Raw genomic sequence first — 18,563 nt, 5'->3', positions numbered from 1 at the left:
ATAAATGTTCTTCAGTTTCATTCTAGGATCAGTTAAATTATTCAGAAACAGTTTGATCCTTTTAAGTCTTGTTTATAAGCTGGCTTGCAGAGGACAAGAGCAGCACTTAGTGAATTGCTAGTTTTGCTCCACTATTGAGGTAAACCCTTTCTGAGCCCTCTTGAGGTTTTAGGTTTTCCAGTCTGCCTGGTGGGAACAGGCACTCCTCTCAGCCCCATGCAAACTCCAGGTATCATTCCCTCAAGTCCTTTAATGTTCTTTACCCAGCCTGTTATGCATGCGCAGATCAATACTCAGCTAACGACTTGAGGGATTCCCTCTGTAGGTCTCTAGAGCGTTCCTTGTGTGGAGCTCTCTCCTCTCCAGGACTCTGCCCTGGAAACACTAGATGCTTGGCCTTCTAGGACTGTCAGCTCTGTGTCCTCAACTCAGGGAGTCTGCTGGGCTGTGCACTGTAGCCTGGAAAGTCTCTCCAGACAGTCAGCAGGGACAACCACAGGCCTCACCTCACTTCCTGACTCTCAGGCATCACTGAGACTTACCAAATTTTAATATGAATTGGTGCTTTTATTCTCCATGACAATGGAAAAACATTAGCATACTTTAATTTAACTCATCCCAATAAACGGCATTATTATGGTATATTTTATTTTATTAATTTTTTTACAGAGATTTTATTTTTATGTTTTAAACTTTTTAGTTTATATTGTAGTATAGTTGATTAACAATGTTGTGTTAGTTTCAGGTGTACAGCAAAGTCATTCAGTTATACATATACGTGTATCTAGTCTTTTTCAAATTCTTTTCCCATTTAGGTTGTTACATAATATTGAGCAGAGTTCCCTATTTTAATTCTAAGCATCTCTTAACTCCCATAGTACATTATTATTACAGTCATCATTATTAATTTGTACCATCAATACTCATTTACATTTATCCAACAATTACTATTTACCTTGCTTTTAATTCTTTCCTTCATCTTTGATCTTTTTTCTGGGATCAATGTCCCACCTGAAGAACACCAGAATTTTTTGGTGGTGAAGTTTGCTTTGTTTGGTCCAAAATGTTCTTAATTAACCTTTATTCTTGAAACATACATTTTCTCTGTGTTTAGAATCCACGGTCAGCAGCTATTCTGTTGTACTGTCTTTTTATTTCCGTCCCATCTTTTGCAAAGTTAGATATCAGTCCAGTTGTTTGATAATTGCTTTTGGATGTTCTGTTTATCTTTGGCTTTCAGGAACTTTACTATATGGGCCTGGTTATAGATTTATTTTGCTTGGCGTTCAAAGGACTTTTGGAACATGTGGCTTAATATCCCTTCTTACCAGAATTTCTTCCAGTATTGCCCAATCCCCTCTCCCCTTTCTGTCTGGGATTCCAATTACACGTGTAATAGACTTTGTCATTTTATCCTCCATATCCTTTCCCTTTCTTTAGTTTGCCATTCTATGCTTCTCTCCTGTTTTTATTTTGGATATGTTCTTCTGACCTAACTTCTAGTTCATAAATTCTCTTTCATCTGTGTGTAATAAACCATAAACCCGCTCACTGAATTCTTCATTTCAGTGTGGCATCTTTTACTTCTAGACTTTTTCTTTTTCGCTTTTTTTCTGTTTTGAATTGTCAGTTCTCAGCTAAGATTTTCACTCTTGTCTTTATCCCCCTTATAGTCTTGGTGTTTTATACTTTGTAACACTACTATTTTCAGCCCAAGTGGGCTTGCCACCCTTGACTGTTTGTTTTTCATGTTACCTCCTTTCTTTATTTTTTTCTGGCTATTTTTTGTCTGTGTGAGCTGGACATTATATCTGACAAATTGTTTATGTAAATGGTTTGAAACTTAGAATACTTTTTTTTTCCCCATCTAGTATGTAATTTACATTTGTTTTTCTCAGGTACCTAGAGGGACTGGTAATCTAGGTTGATCTTAATATAATCTGGGGATTGAGATGATTCGAAGCTGAGCGGCAGTCTCGCAAGAGGCTGATCTACTGCTGTTTCATTCTTCCTGCTAAGGTATACATCTTTGGGGTTTCAACATGAAACACAGGGGTTTACCAGGGTCCTTTGCCCTTTTGAGCAGTGGGACTTAAGATGCTTTTTGCAGAATCAGCAAATGCCCTAAGGTAAAAACAGTTTCAAATTCTGTCTCTGTATGTCAGTTTTCATATATATTCATTATATATATATATATATATTTATTTATTTATTTTGGTCCAGGTTGTCTAGTGGGAGTAATGGTCTAAATTATTTAGATTCTCATTACTGAAAGTGAAAGTGTCTCCTTCTTTTTCTTTCTCATTTAAAATAATATACTATAATTTTCAAAGGTAAAAGCAACCATTGAAGTAAGCTCTTTTGATACTAATTTTGAAACAATTATTTCAACGTTTTCATACATTTAAACGAGTCTCTTATCACGTAGTCTTTTCCAACTGTGCCCTTCTCAGTCTTGAATGTTTCCTTCTTTTCTGTATTTATTGTTTCTGCACAGGCCTTTTGTTAGTTTCTTCAGAAAGGACACTTGGGTGGCATATTTTCTTAATCTTTCTATTCCTGAGAAAATATTACTCTTGACTTCATGCATGAATAATAACTTCACTAAATATAGACACAGTGTCCTTTAGAGCCCTGGAAATGTTACTCCATTTTTTTTTTTTTTTTTGAGGATTTAGAGCTGTGGAAGAAGAAGGCTAAGGCTAATCTGATTTGGGTGATTTTGCTTATAACCTGATTTTGAATTTCCTAGATGCTTTCAAAGCCCTCCTTTATTATCAATCTTCAGAAATTCCATGAGGATTTGTAGGTTTTTGTTCTCATTTGTTTTCATTATCTTTGCCTATAAATACAACATGTACTCTTGTGTTTTGGGTAGAGGAACTGGTTTGCATTAGGAAAACATTTTTTTCTGTTATTTTTCTAAAGACTGCTTCATTTCTATTTGTTCTATTATCTCTTCTTGGTATTCCAAGGAGATGTAGATTTAATCTCCTGTATACACTGTCTCCATGTTTCACATTTATTCTCATTGGTATCATATCTTCCTGCCAGTAGTTGCAAATCCAATGCCTACAGAGTTCAGTCAGGTAAAAAAAATAAATGAAGCCAGCCAGGTACAAAATTAATGAGTAATGAGGATTGTGGAGAGCAAACATCCCTTCTAAATGTGGCAGCTACCAATCAGCTGGTATTTAGCTCTAGTAAAATACAGTTGACTCCTTTTTTTTTTTTTTTTTTTTTGCGGTACGCGGGCCCCCCACTGCTGCGGCCTCTCCCATCACAGAGCACAGGCTCTGGACGCGCAGGCCCAGTAGCTATGGCCCACAGGCCCAGCCGCTCAGCGGCACGTGGGATCCTCTGGGACCAGGGCACGAACCCGCGTCCCCCGCATCGCCAGGTGGACTCTCAACCACTGCGCCACCAGGGAAGCCCCAGTTGACTCTTGAACAACATGGGTTTGAACTGTGCAGTTCACTTATAGGTAAATTTTTTTCAACAAATATGTACTACATAGTACTACATAGTCTGTGGTTGGTTGAATCCGTGGATGTGGAACCACAGATACGGAGGTCTGACTATAAAGTTGTTCACCGATTTTTGACTGTGGGGAGGGCTGGTGCCCCTAATTCCTGAGTTGTTCAAGATTCCAGGTTCCATTTTTCCAGAAAAAGTAAAATCTGGGTTTTAGAAAACGCAAAATTCCAAAGCAGAAAAAACAAACAAACAAAAAAAACAACTGAAAAAGAATCTCACAACTTACCATTGGGATGATCTTGGCCACATATAGAATGATCTGTTACTTCATTTTCTTCTGTAATATTGTCATCCTTTGCAGAATCTGACATCACAAACAAGCAAAATCCCTAGTCAGCATTTTTAACCAGGAAATACAACAGCCTCCAGCACTAAAAGAGTAGATCTATGTTTGGGGAAAAAAATCTATTATTTTTTAAAAATGCCATTAAAATACTTAAATACCTTCATCAATAAATAAGCTTTTCTTAAAGTACTGCATAAGATGTCTGCACAAAGTTCACAAGGTAAAAACGGTAAAGATTCGGCTAGAACATCTTTTTCACAACAAGGAAGAAAATATAAGCAGACTTTATGCATCAGTGAAAATCTTAGGAGAATTGTGCAAAAGGATATGAAAGGAAGGCAAAATAGAGAAGATTAAAGGAATATAATTTTAATGTTCTTAATGCTTCCATTACTGTTGTTGTGCATATATGGGAGCCTTGAGTCCTTGAAAAAGACAGATGTAGAGCTTTGAAATCCAGTGGTAATTAAGTTCATCTTCCTCTGGAGCTATACCAGTAGAAAGATAGCAAAGGGGGAACACAAACCTTCTGTTTTGTGCAACTTCACCCTTTCTCTTGTGTAGCACATTTAAACGTGGGATCAGCATAAGTTCATCATTTTTTTTTTTTATTATTGTATGATGTATTTTACAGGAAATATGTGGCTAAAAGGATTCCAGTGACTTATGGACTCTTGCAAAGCTACAAAGCGCCCCCTGTTGGATGTTGGAGACCTCTAGGGAGGCTCTTCAAAATCCATTGGAAAGAGCACGTGAGTAGGTCAGCAGAAAGAAAATAGATCTTTCATTCCACAAATATTTACAAAGGGCCAACTCTACGCCAGGCACAGTTCTTGACACTGGGGAGTCAATAGTAAACAAAACAACAAATCTCTGCTCTCATAGGGGTTACAATCTAGTGGATATTTTTCATGCAGTTAAAAGGGTGGTAATCCAAAGATATCTAAAAGTCATGAGCTAATCCTGTATGCATGTGGCCACGGAGAGAGCTGGGGATGGTAGACCAGCACGTCTAATACAAATGGGTTCTCTACTGAGTTCATATTCCTCAGTTGTGTTTTAACTCCCTAACAGAGCTGAATCAGATGGAATCTAAAATAAATCATTCTTGCTTTGTTTCCCTTACCCATTTTTCTCTCTCCCTCCCCAAACTAGGAGATAGCTTTAAACAATATGTTTTAGAATATTATGAGAAAGTCTGTTTCTCCAACTTGCCACAAGCAACATTTGATGGACAAGTGAGAAACCTGGGTAGTTAACATAAGATTCAAATTTAATAACCAGTGAAGCAAGTATACACCCAAAGTATATGGTTTTAATTGACTGCAAATAATTCCCCCAAGGCAACTGTTTAATTACCTGCACTGTTTCTTATTTCTTTCTGAGACTGACAATAAGTTTCAAAGTCCAAATTTGGAAGCAAAACTTGAGCACAGACACATTTCCCAAACTGTTAACTCACTCACGTCAAATTGTTTTAAATCAGCTCCCATTAAAATATGCCTTTTTAATTTTAAATCTAACATGTGGATTAAAAAATATCATTTGAATACTTTTTTCCACATGAACACTGAAAATGAACAATGACTGAAAGAAGGTACTATATGAACCAGGCTAAATTTTAATTTTGAAAGTATTTTAGTTCTACTTGTTTATAGAAAATGGTACCATTCGATATGTAGCCTTGTACAACACTCATTTCTTTCAAGATTATCCAAGATTTTGTATGTAGTTAAAATTTATTCATCTACACTTAACAATAATTCATTATATTTTCTAATTTACATAAACATTATGTTTCATGTACCAAATATGACTTAAGAAATGTCTTTTGAAAAGTGATTTACACTGAGTTTACAAGTTTATGGTCCAATGAGTCATGTAAGATGGGTGAAAGTACTTAAAAAATTAATCATTAGTCTATACCTGTTTGTCACCAATATCTGTGTCTTTGGTAAGTTAAATGACCCTTTAATTTCAATTTCCTTGAGGAGTTGCTGTAACATTGCTAAGGTACCTTCTGATCTTTTGTGCTCTAAAATATACAATGTATTTCACTGAATCCAAGATACCATCCATTGTTATTTGCACTATTATTTTGTGTAGAATCAAAAAAATGAGACCAAGTGAACTATAACACACCATAAATTCTAAGAATGTGTCCTGGCTTTGGAAATAAAATATATAAAAGACTATGCATCCGAGAAATATGACGTTTCAGTATATTGTGTGTGTACAGAAATATGCCTTTATGTGATGACAAGGATTTCCCATCAATATGACCCATCACCAAAGCCACAAGTTCACTTTGTCTTGTATGTGAGCCTCTTCTCCAGAAGTGTACACGCCTATTGTATGTACAGCAATAAAGCAAGATAAACAGTATAAGCTCGTGATAGCGTGCACAAATAACCAGGTGGCTACAGAAGATTGTTTCCACTACAGTGTCTCTATTAAAAGAGCTATGTGGGGCTTCCCTGGTGGCGCAGTGGTTGAGAGCCCGCCTGCCGATGCAGGGGACACGGGTTCGTGCCCCGGTCTGGGAAGATCCCACATGCCGCGGAGCGGCTGGGCCCGTGAGCCATGGCCGCTGAGCCTGCGCGTCCGGAGCCTGTGCTCCGCAACGGGAGAGGCCACAGCAGTGAGAGGCCCGCGTACCGCAAAAAAAAAAAAAAAAAAAAGGGCTATGTGAATTTCCAGTCTCATGAACTTCAGCAGGACTGGTTTTGATCCTGAATGTTTTAAACCATGGATCGCATTACATTACACTTAGTCGTGGGTATGAAATGACTGGAGATTTTCTGCTTGGGAGGGGATGAAAGCTGCACTATATATGTATATAAAGTCATTATTCACAATGAGAAAGAGAGAAAATATATCCAGTATGTATTGTCATTAAAAGAGGGTATTTTTTTCATAGCCATAAACTACCATGAAAACTATAGTTGTATATACTAAATTCTTGAATCACCTTGGATTCACATTTTATTTAATTCTAAAAATTATCATTTGGTAACGTTCAAAAAATGTGAAAGAGTTATCACCTAATTCTGAGATTCTGTCAATGTTCTTTTAATAGCAGAGAATTTGAATTAAATTTATATGTAGATGCTGACTTTCAAAATCCTTAAGGTCAATGTCCTATTAGAGAATTTTTTCACATGCAAATATTAAATCAAATAGCCAAGGCAAAGTTCTACAGACAGAAATTCTAAACAGTAGGTCATTTTTAATGAGGTCAATTACACATGTCTATACAGGATAGTACATGTATAGATTTAAGCTGTGATGATAAATGATGATACTATTGAATTTTTAATAAACATATCTAGACTATAAATCAAAATAAATGCTCTCTATTTTGAAAACGTTCCCTTAGAACAAAAGTTCTTAACCCTAGAGCACCACTAAACATACTCTAGGGGTCCACAAACCTTTTTGAAATGATATGCAAATGTGTGCTTATATTCATATGTTCATTTTTCTGGGAGGAGATAGCTTCTGTCATATTCTTGTAGGGATCTGTGACCCCAACAAGGTTAAAAATAACTATAGAAATGTATACTCTAATGCCAGTGACACTGCCATTTTTAAAATAAATTTATTTATTTATTTTTGGCTGCATTGGGTCTTCGTTGCTGTGTGCGGGCTTCCTCTAGTTGCGGCACACGTGCTTCTCATTGCAGTGGCGTCTCTTGTTGCGGAGCACGGACTCTAGGTGCACGGGCTTTGGTAGTTGTGGCTCATGGGCTCTAGAGCGCAGGCTCAGTAGTTGTGGCGCATGGGCTTAGCTGCTACGTGGCATGTGGGATCTTCCTGGACCAGGGCTCGAACCCATGTCCCCTGCATTGGCAGGTGGATTCTTAACCACTGCTCCACCAGGGAAGTCCGATTAACTATCTTTGAGGACATTTTCAAGCCAGGAGGTGAACAAAATCCATCTAGTAAGAGACGTAGCCCCTGACTATTATTCAGAGTAGCGGCAAGAGGTCATTTGGGGGTAAAAGTTCTAATGGGTCAGAACAAAATAAATGCCATGTGTGAATGCCTACATGTAAAATATTCTTGCTCTGTAACATGTCAACGTCCACATGTGAGCACCTTAGCCTGATGCAAAAGTTGCACAGAAACACAATCACCTGGATTGCCTTTGATTCTTATAAAATAGTTAAACCAAGCAAAACATTTATCCTGGTCTGTTCATTTAGCTGGTTTAATGTGTGAAGCAATTAGAATAAAGTAATTTTTCTTCCAGCTGAACAGTGTGATAATTCACTATTAAACTAGAGTCTCTACAGCCGATTAGGGTCTCCTTGAAGCTTTGCAGTGATGCCCCCATACATAAAGGAAAAATATATCCTGCAATACATTCCCAGAGGATTCAGATGGCAAAGCTCAGAACTGTGCTTGGTCCCCGTGTCGCTGGATACACAGGCTGAACTATGTTTACCTGAAAAGGAACTGGGTCCACAGGACAGGACATGGCCCTGAGCAGTGGGAACTGAACTATGGTTGGTCATTTGCCTCCACTATGCTCTCATTAACCCCCATTAAAAGGCAGAGAATCATTCCCAGAGCTGTGGAATCTGTGTGCTAAGTGTCTTTGAGACACGCCTGCGAGAACTACCATCACGTATACTAACTTTGTTTCTATAAGAAAACATATTCCAAATTCTGAACAGTACACCTGGGTAAACCAGCTTATTCCAACACTGGAGGTGGTATTCTTCTGCAGGTTGTTTTTGAAAATATAAGCAAATAAGAAAATCAATCATGAGTGGATGGGCACTAGGTTGGAGGCATGATTCTAGGTTTACACCGACAAGCTTCATAACTAGGAAAATCCATTCACTTTACATGCTCGCAATTTCAGCATCTAGGACCTGAGGGTGTCAAGGCAGATAATCCCTTTTGTACACTTTATAACTCTAATCTGCTGACTTGTTCAAATGATCTCTTCCTTCCAGACAGCACTTCTCTGTAAATCTGCCTACCTGTGTTGGACAGTTCTTGCACTGAGATTTTTACTGTCTATTTATAAAATAAAGGTTAATAGTGGGGGAAGTGTTGCTGTGTGACATCAGTGACACACTGGCCGCCTTTAACTCTGCAACTCGAAGAAGAATCATCACAATGCAAAACAGAACAGTTGGGTATGAAGCCGGGCTGGACCATGATGGAAAAAGAAATGCTTAATTACCCCTTCCATCAAGTTAATTTTTCCCCTTTGGCGATGTAAACAAAGGCAAATCTGCTCTTGTTGGGTTGTCTGTGACCTGGTCTCCTTGACCTCCATCCTCTGATGCCTTTCTGTTCTCGCCTCCCTCCCCCTTGCTGAGCCTTGCACCGCAGGCTCTCTTGAAATCGTTAGAAAAAAATCTGACCAGGCCAGAGGCATGAAAATTAGCTATGGTTCTAAATACAAACCGACTTGAAATTCTATTAAAATGTTCATCTATAAATCAGGGAGAAGACAAGTATTTTATTTACACTTTGGTTTAATTTGATCTGATAACTACTACTGAGAGGACTGTCCCCTTAGGAGAAGGGAGGAAGGCTATTTTTGACCCTTACTTGGAGCAGGGTCAGAGCCGAACAGCTGGCCGCTACTTCTCAATTATTTTATTTCATTGAGAAGTTGAGGCAATAGGCAGAATCTATCTCCAGATTCATAGCTGCTTCAACTTCTGGGCTCAGGCTGTTTTCAGCCAGGTGCTTGGACAGACTGGCTAAGATCCAGGGATTCCTACAGTCCTCAAGGACCCAGTCATAACCCACCCTGTCGGAATACAACTTAAGTCTCTTTTCCAAAGTGATGGAAAGGGACATGTTTGGAGACTGAGATAAGCACCTGGACCCTTTGTGGGAGTTACTTATTTTACGTGAGTTTCAAAGACCTAGATGACTTCTCCTTAGCATCTCTTTGTTCCTCACATCCAGAAAGATCCAAAAACCCATTCAAATGAAAATGGATGTGTTTACTTTTTTCTGTTTTTTTTTTTCCTTCAACTTTCCCACATGCTACTGAATATAATTCTATAATTTTGACGGCTGAAGAATGATTCAGTACGTGGGTCTCAAGTTATTTTACTATAGCCTCCATTATTGGACATTCAAACTGAATCCAAACTCCAGCCATTCTAAACAACTCTATGCTTTTGTGGTATTGGGTGTCCCAAGGCTGGATTCACTCCACTCTTCTTTCTCTTACTTCTTCTCAGCCCATACCCAACTCTAACATTTAGAGAGGATTGATCTCTTAGAGTAGCTGGAATAGAAGCAACCCAGGTCAGCTAAGCCTTACAGCAGCCAGGCATGCCCCCATCCCATATCTCATTGAACTACCCCTGAGATTGCAGCAAATGGTTCCAGGAGATGAGCTGCTTTCTGAGACACTGACTGAGGGCATGCTTGACCCAGGTGGGCCAGATGCACCCAGGAGTTACTGCCCAACTCCAGACACCCAAAGGATGCAGGAGGTAAGACTCCAGTTTGCCCCTCAGGGAGACGGTTCTGTTCACTATACAGCTCTCAGAGGAATGGAGCCCCAGTTTCCCCCAACAGTAAGCTGTTCATTAATGTACCCCCTATTGGCTGTCCTCCCAACCCTGCTGTACTTCCCCAAGCCTCACCTATGATTCCTGGGACCACCTCCCAAATAAACCATTTGTACCCACATCCTTGTCTCAGAATTTGCTTTTGGAGAACCCAAATTAAGACAGCCAAGACAGTCAATAACCTGTTTTTTCACGACTTAGTAGCAAAAATGTGAATGCTCCCCCTATTCTCCCGACTTACAGCTCTCTTATGCCATGACTCCTTTCATTAGGGTATGTTGAGGCAAGTGTCTGTCATTTAACTAGGGAAAGTTGGTAAAAGAGGTTGCCGTGTTTTGTACCATCTAATCCTGAGCGCTGGACCATAGGTGACTGGTGAGGTGACAGATCAGTTACCAATAGACATTAAATTAAGGTGGCCTGTCATGAGACCTCCACCTACCAGGAGAGAACTCATATTAGAACGATGGAAAGGAATCCACCAGCTCCTTTGACTTGGAGTGTTTGGTGGTAAAATATACAGAGAAAGTTTCAAAGCACAGAGTGGCTTAAAGGCAGAGATTCACTCAAGGAGAAGGGAGGAAACAGAAGCCATGGATGGGGTAGAAGCATTAAGAGTTACTTGGCAACATTAGGAGAGCAGAAAGAGGAGAAGAAGGTAAAGTCTGGGATGCTCCCTAGTGCATGACTGTTGAGTTTCTAGAAGTATTGGTGGAGAGGCTATTGCCTCTCGAATGACCCAGTTCTTGAGGCTCATGAAATGTTTTCCTCACTCTCTGACTTTCTGACCGACCAAGGTAAGAGTCTGACTCACATTCTGGACATTGTAAGTTCATTTTCTAATTTTGATGTGTATATACTTTAAACATTTCAAAAGTGCTTTATTAAGAAGTATGGCACTCTTTTAGATTTATTTTTAAAAACATTTACCTTTCTAGTCATTTCCAATGTATAGCATTCTCATGAGCCTTGTATACAGATTGAAAGACACTGGACCAACACCTTATCTTTGATAAAGGAGGCAAGAATATACAGTGGAGAAAAGACAGCCTCTTCAATGGGTGGTGCTGGGAAGGCTGGACAGCTACATGTAAAGGAATGAAATTAGAACACTCCCTAACACCATACACAAAAATGGACTCAGAATGGATTAAAGACCTAAATGTAAGGCCAGACACTATCAAACTCTTAGAGGAAAACATAGGCAGAACACTCTATGACATACATCACAGCAAGATCCTTTTTGAACCACCTCTTAGAGATATGGAAATAAAAATAAACAAATGGGACGTAACGAAACTTAAAAGCTTTTGCATAGCAAAGGAAACCATAAACAAGACGAAAAGACAACCCTCAGAATGGGAGAAAATATTTGCAAATGAAGCAACTGACAAAGGTTTACAAGCAGCTCATTCAGCTCAATATCAAAAAAACAAAAAACCCAATCCAAAAATGGGCAGAAGACCTAAATAGACATTTCTCTAAAGAAGATATACAGATTGCCAACAAACACATGAAAGAATGCTCAACATCATTAATCCTTAGAGAAATGCAAATCAAAACTACAATGAGATATCATCTCACACTGGTCAGAATGGCCATCATCAAAAAATCTAGAAACAATAAATGCTGGAGAGGGTGTGGACAAAACGGAACCCTCTTGCACTGTTGGTGGGAATGTAAATTGATACAGCCACTATGGAGAACAGTATGGAGGTCCCTTAAAAAACTACAAATAGAACTATCATACGACCCAGCAATCCCACTACTGGGTATATACCCTGAGAAAACCAAAATTCAAAAAGAGTCATGTACCAAAATGTTCATTGCAGCTCTATTTACAATGGCCAGGACATGGAAGCAACCTAGGTGTCCATCAACAGATGAATGGATAAAGAAGATGTGGCACATATATATGATGGAATATTACTCAGCCATAAAAAGAAATGAAATTGAGTTACTTGTAGTGAGGTGAATGGACATAGAGTCTGTCATACAGAGTGAAGTAAGTCAGAAAGAGAAAAACAAATACCATATGCTAACACATATATATGGAAGCTAAAAATATAAAAGAAAAAAAAAGGTCATGAAGAACCTAGGGGCAAGACGGGAATAAAGACACAGACCTACTAGAGAATGGACTTGAGGATACAGGAAGGGGAAAGGGTAAGCTGGGACAAACTGAGAGAGTGGCATGGACATACATACACTACCAAACGTAAAATAGATAGCTAGTGGGAAGCAGCCGCATAGCACAGGGGGATCAGCTTGGTGCTTTGTGACCATCTAGGGGTGTGGGATAGGGAGGGTGGGAGAGAGGGAGACGCAAGAGGGAAGAGATATGGGTACATATGTATATGTGTAACTGATTCACTTCGTTATAAAGCAGAAACTAACACACTGTTGTAAAGCAAATTATACTCCAATAAAGATGTTTAAAAAAAAAGAAAGAAAGAAAGATACTGGACCAAGAAACTTAGAGAAAGTTAAAGAGGGGAACAGCCTGGTCTTGAAGAACAAAACAAGTTCAGTAAATTTCATTTTTAAAACTGACCCTGGTGGGGAGAAAAATCAGGCAACATCTGGTATTACAGGAAATGGGGTGTATAGAGGCATTTGTATGATGAAGGCAATGTTTTGCCTCATAAACTGAGAAAAATGTGTTAAAACAAAATACTGTAAGATGTTGTTTTATGAGAACCTTGGGAAATATTCTATGGATTAATGTAAAAATGGTATTTTCTATTTCCAGGAAGATTTTATCTTAATCTACTACTGTAATATTTTAGACTAGGTTTAAGTATGAGCTCTAGAAATCATTATAATAGACTTTCCTCATGCAACGACTGACTATATTAGTCTGCTAGGGCTGCCATAACAAAACACCATAGACTAAATGACTTCAACAACAGAAATTTATTTTCTCAAAGCTCTGGAGGTGAGCAGTCCAGGATTAAGGTATTGGCTGATTTGGTTTCTGGTGGGACCCTCCTCCTGGCTTGCAGAAAGAAGCCTTCTTGCTGTGTCCTCACATGGCCTTTTCTCAGTGTGTATGCAGAGAGACAGAGCTTGAGATCTTTCTCTCTTCCTTTTCTTAATAAGGCTGCTAATCCCATCATGAAGGGACCCACCCTCATGACCTAATATAACCCCAATTACCTCCAAAGAGCCCATCTCCAAATACCATCACATCAGCTAGCAGCATTAACATATGAAATTTGTTTGTGTTTGAGGGGACACAAACATTCTGTCCTTAACACTGACATATGCCTTTCTGCTGTTTGGATGATTTATTTGACTTCTGAATGTGAGCTATTCAAGTTGGTACCCTTGTTGCCCATCAGAACAAAGTCTCAAAATGGATTTGGAAATGGAATCTTCCCTAAATGGAAGGTTCCCTTTCCCTATCCCAATTCTCTGGGGTTAATTGTCATTGATTCTTTTTTTTTTTTTTTTTTTTTTTTTTGCGGTACTCAGGCCTCTCACTGTTGTGGCCTGTCCCGTTGTGGAGCACAGGCTCCGGACGCGCAGGATATGGCTCACGGGCCGAGCCGCTCCGCGGCATGTGGGATCTTCCCGGACTGGGGCACGAACCCATATCCCCTGCATCGGCAGGCGGACTCTCAATCACTGCGCCACCAGGGAAGCCCTGTCATTGATTCTTAAACCATATCAAGTAGTCAGTGTTTGGACAGGATGGATAAAGTAGTGATAAGGGTTTTGAATATCACCCCAGATTCCCTTAACAATTGGCATTGGTGTCTCTGATCAGGATGGACATGCCCACAGCCCTGGGGCAAGGTCATGGAGACCCCTGGTGTGCCAGGGATAGCAGTGGTGGTGGGAGTTACTTGCAAGGAGGGGAGTTAAGTCACTGTTTGCCAAACACCATGTAAGTATTTCAGTATTTTAAACATTCCTACAGTGGTACTAGGGTGAGTAGCAGAATATCAGTTCTGTTTGTAGTAGAGAACTATACTGATAAGTTTCTAAAAAAGAGTATACAATACTTCATCAATATTTTACTACTGACTATATGTTGAAATTATATTTGGATGTACTGGTTAACTATATTATTAAAACTGTTTTCATCCTTCTCTTCCTTAATGTGGCTATTAGAAAATTAAAGTTACATTTGTGGATCTCATTTATTTCTATCAGACAGTGCTGTTCTAGAGAATTTTGTATTAGCCTGACTTTCACAAATAATTAAAGACATGTTTATTTGAAGGCCAAAGTTGTTAAGGTGGGAACCTGCAGCTTGCCAAAGGATGGTCCATCAGAAACTAGAAAATCTAATTTGGCATATAGAGAAGCATCTACAAATGGTAATAGGCGTGGCTGGGAAAAAGAAGAGTCTAATTAGGTATAATCAGAGAGGATGCTCTGAGAAGGAATTAGAGGAAGAAAGAAAATGATAAATTTGTAACAACTACCGCACTAAAAAACTATTTATACCCAAACGATATCCAATGTTTGAAAATTTCTGCTTTATGTTGATTTGACCCAAATTTCTTATCTTGGCATTCAGAGTTCTTTATCATCAGAGCTCTACCTTAGTAACTAATTAATAAGTAGATGAATGGATCCATCATTGAGGCCAAGTGAGTCTGTTCATCGAACCAAAAATAGGTTTTTTGATGTCCTACTTCCAACCTTTCATGGTTGCTCCTCTGCCCAACTAGAATAGCTTCTTTCCATCTATGACATCTGTGCATCTTTCAGATCCCAGCTCAACTCTCCTATTCTCTACCCACACTTCACAGATAACCCCATGCCAGAGATGTTCCTTGCCCCCAAGCTCCTTTGACACGTTCCTGTGAAATCTTTCCTTTGTACTTGTCACTCTGTCTGGTTTGTTAGCTGTGTCACATCCTAGTTAAGTGGCCTCTGACCATGTCCTTATTGCTCTGTGCTTCGCTTTCCTTGTCTGTAAACTGGGGTGATAACTGCATTTATCTCATAGATGAGAGTGGAATGAATGAAAACACGTAAAATTTTTAGAACAGAATCTAATGTATAATAAGGATTAAATAAATATTAGCTGCAATTAGTATTGTTGTTGCTGATTTTAGCTATGTAACACATGCCTGGATATCTCATTTTTCCATCTCAACTGTAAATTCCTTGAAGGTCAACAGCAATATTTTCTTCTTCCTCTTGCAGAAGGTCTTACAAAGAGTTAAAATCCAGTCAATATTTGTTGATGGCCATAACACCATTTTAATTGGTGCTTTTAGATTTTTAAATCAAAATACATTTTAATTGGTATTTTCTGAAGGCCAGACTTTGAACGAATCACCAGAAGACAAAATGATGGACAACACATATGCTATCCTCCCCCCAATGAAAATCAAGTTATAGTGGAGGGATGGGCAAAAGCTAAGTATGCAAAAGAAAAGCGAGGTTTACATGGTTCCAGATAGTTGTAAGTGTTATGGAGAAATGAACAGGGGGCTGGGATGGACGTTTAGTGGAGGAGAGGCCCTACCTAAAAAGATGGCCAGAAAAGGCTATGATGAGACGGACGCATAGTGAGGGGAAAGAGCGTTCTGTGAGATAAGAATGGAGGGGCAGGTACAGTCTGTGATGGTACGTCTTACATGTTGTAGTTACATGTTTTCATTTTACTTTGAGGGAAAGATGAAAGTATTCAAGATGAAAGTATTCAAGAAGCCGTGGGCTGAATATGCTCATTTTGCTTTGCTTGGGAATGTCAGTCGGCCTTAGGACCTTTTACTTGACTTACAGAATGAGATCACATTCAAGTATGATATATTAATATGACCATGAACTTTGACCGATATAAGGTCAGCCGATTCATATAGGGTCCAAATATAAACCCTTGACCTTGGACTCATTAAAACCAGCTATCTATGTAACACATGAGTATGTGAAATTCTAGACCAAATATAATAAGATACCTGCCACTAGGAAAACCTATAAGCAGATTCGTGAATCAGAGCTCTGTTTGAGCCTCTATTGTGACACATTCCCATTTATTAGCTTATGTAGAGACCCTGCTGTTCATGTCATTTTTGAGGGAACCACTTCAAATATGAATCTGAAATAAGGAAGGATATGAAGAATTAAAACATTTTAAAATTATAGAGTCTGCTATAAAACACAGCAGGCAAAAATCTAAACATATTATCATTTAGTTCTAGGCATTATTGATTTTAAAAAACAGCAGGCAACTTGAAACATGGACTTGTCCTTCAAAAGAGAAGTGTGAAAAGATCAAGTATTTACCACTAATTTTCATGGCATTAGCTGACATCCCATAAAGACTTAATAGTGTGTGTTTCTTAATACAGAGCAGACTCATGGCATAAGGGGGAGAAAAACACAGAAATGGGTGATTTTTGTTTTTTCAAAAAGTCTCAAGCTCAAGTCTATTCTTTAGCCCTCAATACTTGTGTAGTTCAAGGCAAGTTATCCAACCTGAATCTTGGTTGCTTCGTTTGTAAAAACAGGGAAAAAATAGTGATAATAATAATGCCACCCCTCTTTGGAAAATACAGGGTAGCTATTCAACAAATCTGTTTCCTTTATCCTAGTCACACAAGAAGGAGTAACTTGCAGGACTAAGGGGACCTCTCTTGCAGTCAGGTGGTACCATGCAACTGAGTTCTGGCTAATGGAAAGTGGGCAGAAGTGGTGTGTGTCACTTTTAGGCCTGGTCGTAAAAACCTCCTGTGCAACCCTTTCTCTCTCTTCTTCCTATCTGCTGTCAAGACTCAAGGCAGCCTTAGGGACCACAAGCTGAAATTCACATGCCTCCATCACCTTGAGTCCCTGAAAGACTGTAGGGAACATGACCTCTCACTGTGGATTTTATATAAATGAGAAAATAAATTTCTCTTGGGTCAATTTGACATTTTTGTTACAGCAGCTAGCATTCCCTAATTCATATTCCATCTCAAATAGTCATTGAAAGAATTAAGTGAGATGGTACTTGGGTACTATAAAACCTTTTCTATTGTCATTATTATTAAAACCCAACCAATTAGGATCTGTGCACAAAGCTCTTTGGACACAATTTCTTCATGACCACTGAAAGGATTTTCAAAGGAAGAAATGAGCAAAGATGACATAACATGACAGCAAAGATATTTTTAGGTATTTATTTTTTAACCTCACCTCCATTTTTTTTTCTTCCTGAAAAACTAGCAAAATACTTGTGACAACAGCACTCAAACCTAGTTTCCCAGGAGGTGATAGTCCATGCTCAGGAGGAAGGTATTTTTCTCTTTTATTTTTTTTCCTTCCAGAAATCATATTATGTGATCTGATAAGAAGAAAGAATCTTTGCAGTCAGAATTGTACTTAAAAATTCAGGGCGATGCACCCCAATGTTCACTGCAGCATTATTTACAATAGCCAGGACGTGGAAGCAACCTAAGTGTCCCTCAACAGAGGGATGGATAAAGAAGATGTGGTACATATATACAATGGAATACTACTCAGCCATAAAAAGAACAAAATAATGCCATTTGCAGCAACATGGATGGACCTAGAGATTGCAATACTGAATGAAGTAAGTCAGACAGAAAAAGACAAATACCGTACGACATCACTTACATTTGGAATCTAAAAAGAGGGTATAAATGAACTTATCTACAAAACAGAAATAGAGTTACAGATGTAGAAAACAAACTTATGGTTACCAGGGTGTAATGGGGGGAGGGATAAACTGGAAGATTGGGATTGACATAAACACAGTACTATATAAAAAATAGATAACTAATGAAGCCATAGTGTATAGCACAGGGAACTCTACTCAATGCTCTGTAATGGCCTATGTGGGAAAAGCATCTAAAAAAGAATGGATATATGTATATGTATAACAGATTCACTTTGCTGTACACCTGAAACTAACACAACATTGTACATCAACTATACTTCAATAAAAAAATTTCAGGGCATATGGTCACCATATGAAGCATAGTGAGTTCCTGGTTTCTTTATACTTGATGAAAAAGGCAGACTGTTGGGTAGGAAGCATGGTTCAGAGAGGAGAACAGTTAAGTAGGAGGAGGAGAAAGGATGAGTGGAGATGGAAGAACTGATGCTCGTCAACTCAGGAGACACTCTTTCCGGGAGTGAAGTGGGAGCAGAGTCTGATGTGCTCTGTTAGCTCAACCTTGGCGGAAGCACAGGGGAAGAGTTTGGGAGGGGCT

The 18,563-nt window shown here is 38.9% G+C and overlaps 1 protein-coding gene across 1 annotated transcript in view; it reads right to left on the bottom strand.

The window, feature by feature from the left end:
* Positions 1-18,563, bottom strand: part of MACROD2 (mono-ADP ribosylhydrolase 2) — a 1,952,988-nt gene that overhangs the window by 72,365 nt on the left and 1,862,060 nt on the right. Inside the window, exon 13 of the mRNA XM_060124328.1 lies at positions 3,764-3,841. Coding sequence (XP_059980311.1) covers positions 3,764-3,841 — 78 coding nt within the window. The remainder of the gene's footprint in view (positions 1-3,763; positions 3,842-18,563) is intronic.

This window comes from Lagenorhynchus albirostris, chromosome 15, assembly GCF_949774975.1.
Source record: "Lagenorhynchus albirostris chromosome 15, mLagAlb1.1, whole genome shotgun sequence".
NCBI lineage: Eukaryota > Metazoa > Chordata > Mammalia > Artiodactyla > Delphinidae > Lagenorhynchus > Lagenorhynchus albirostris.
This window is presented reverse-complemented; position numbering and strand designations above follow the sequence as displayed.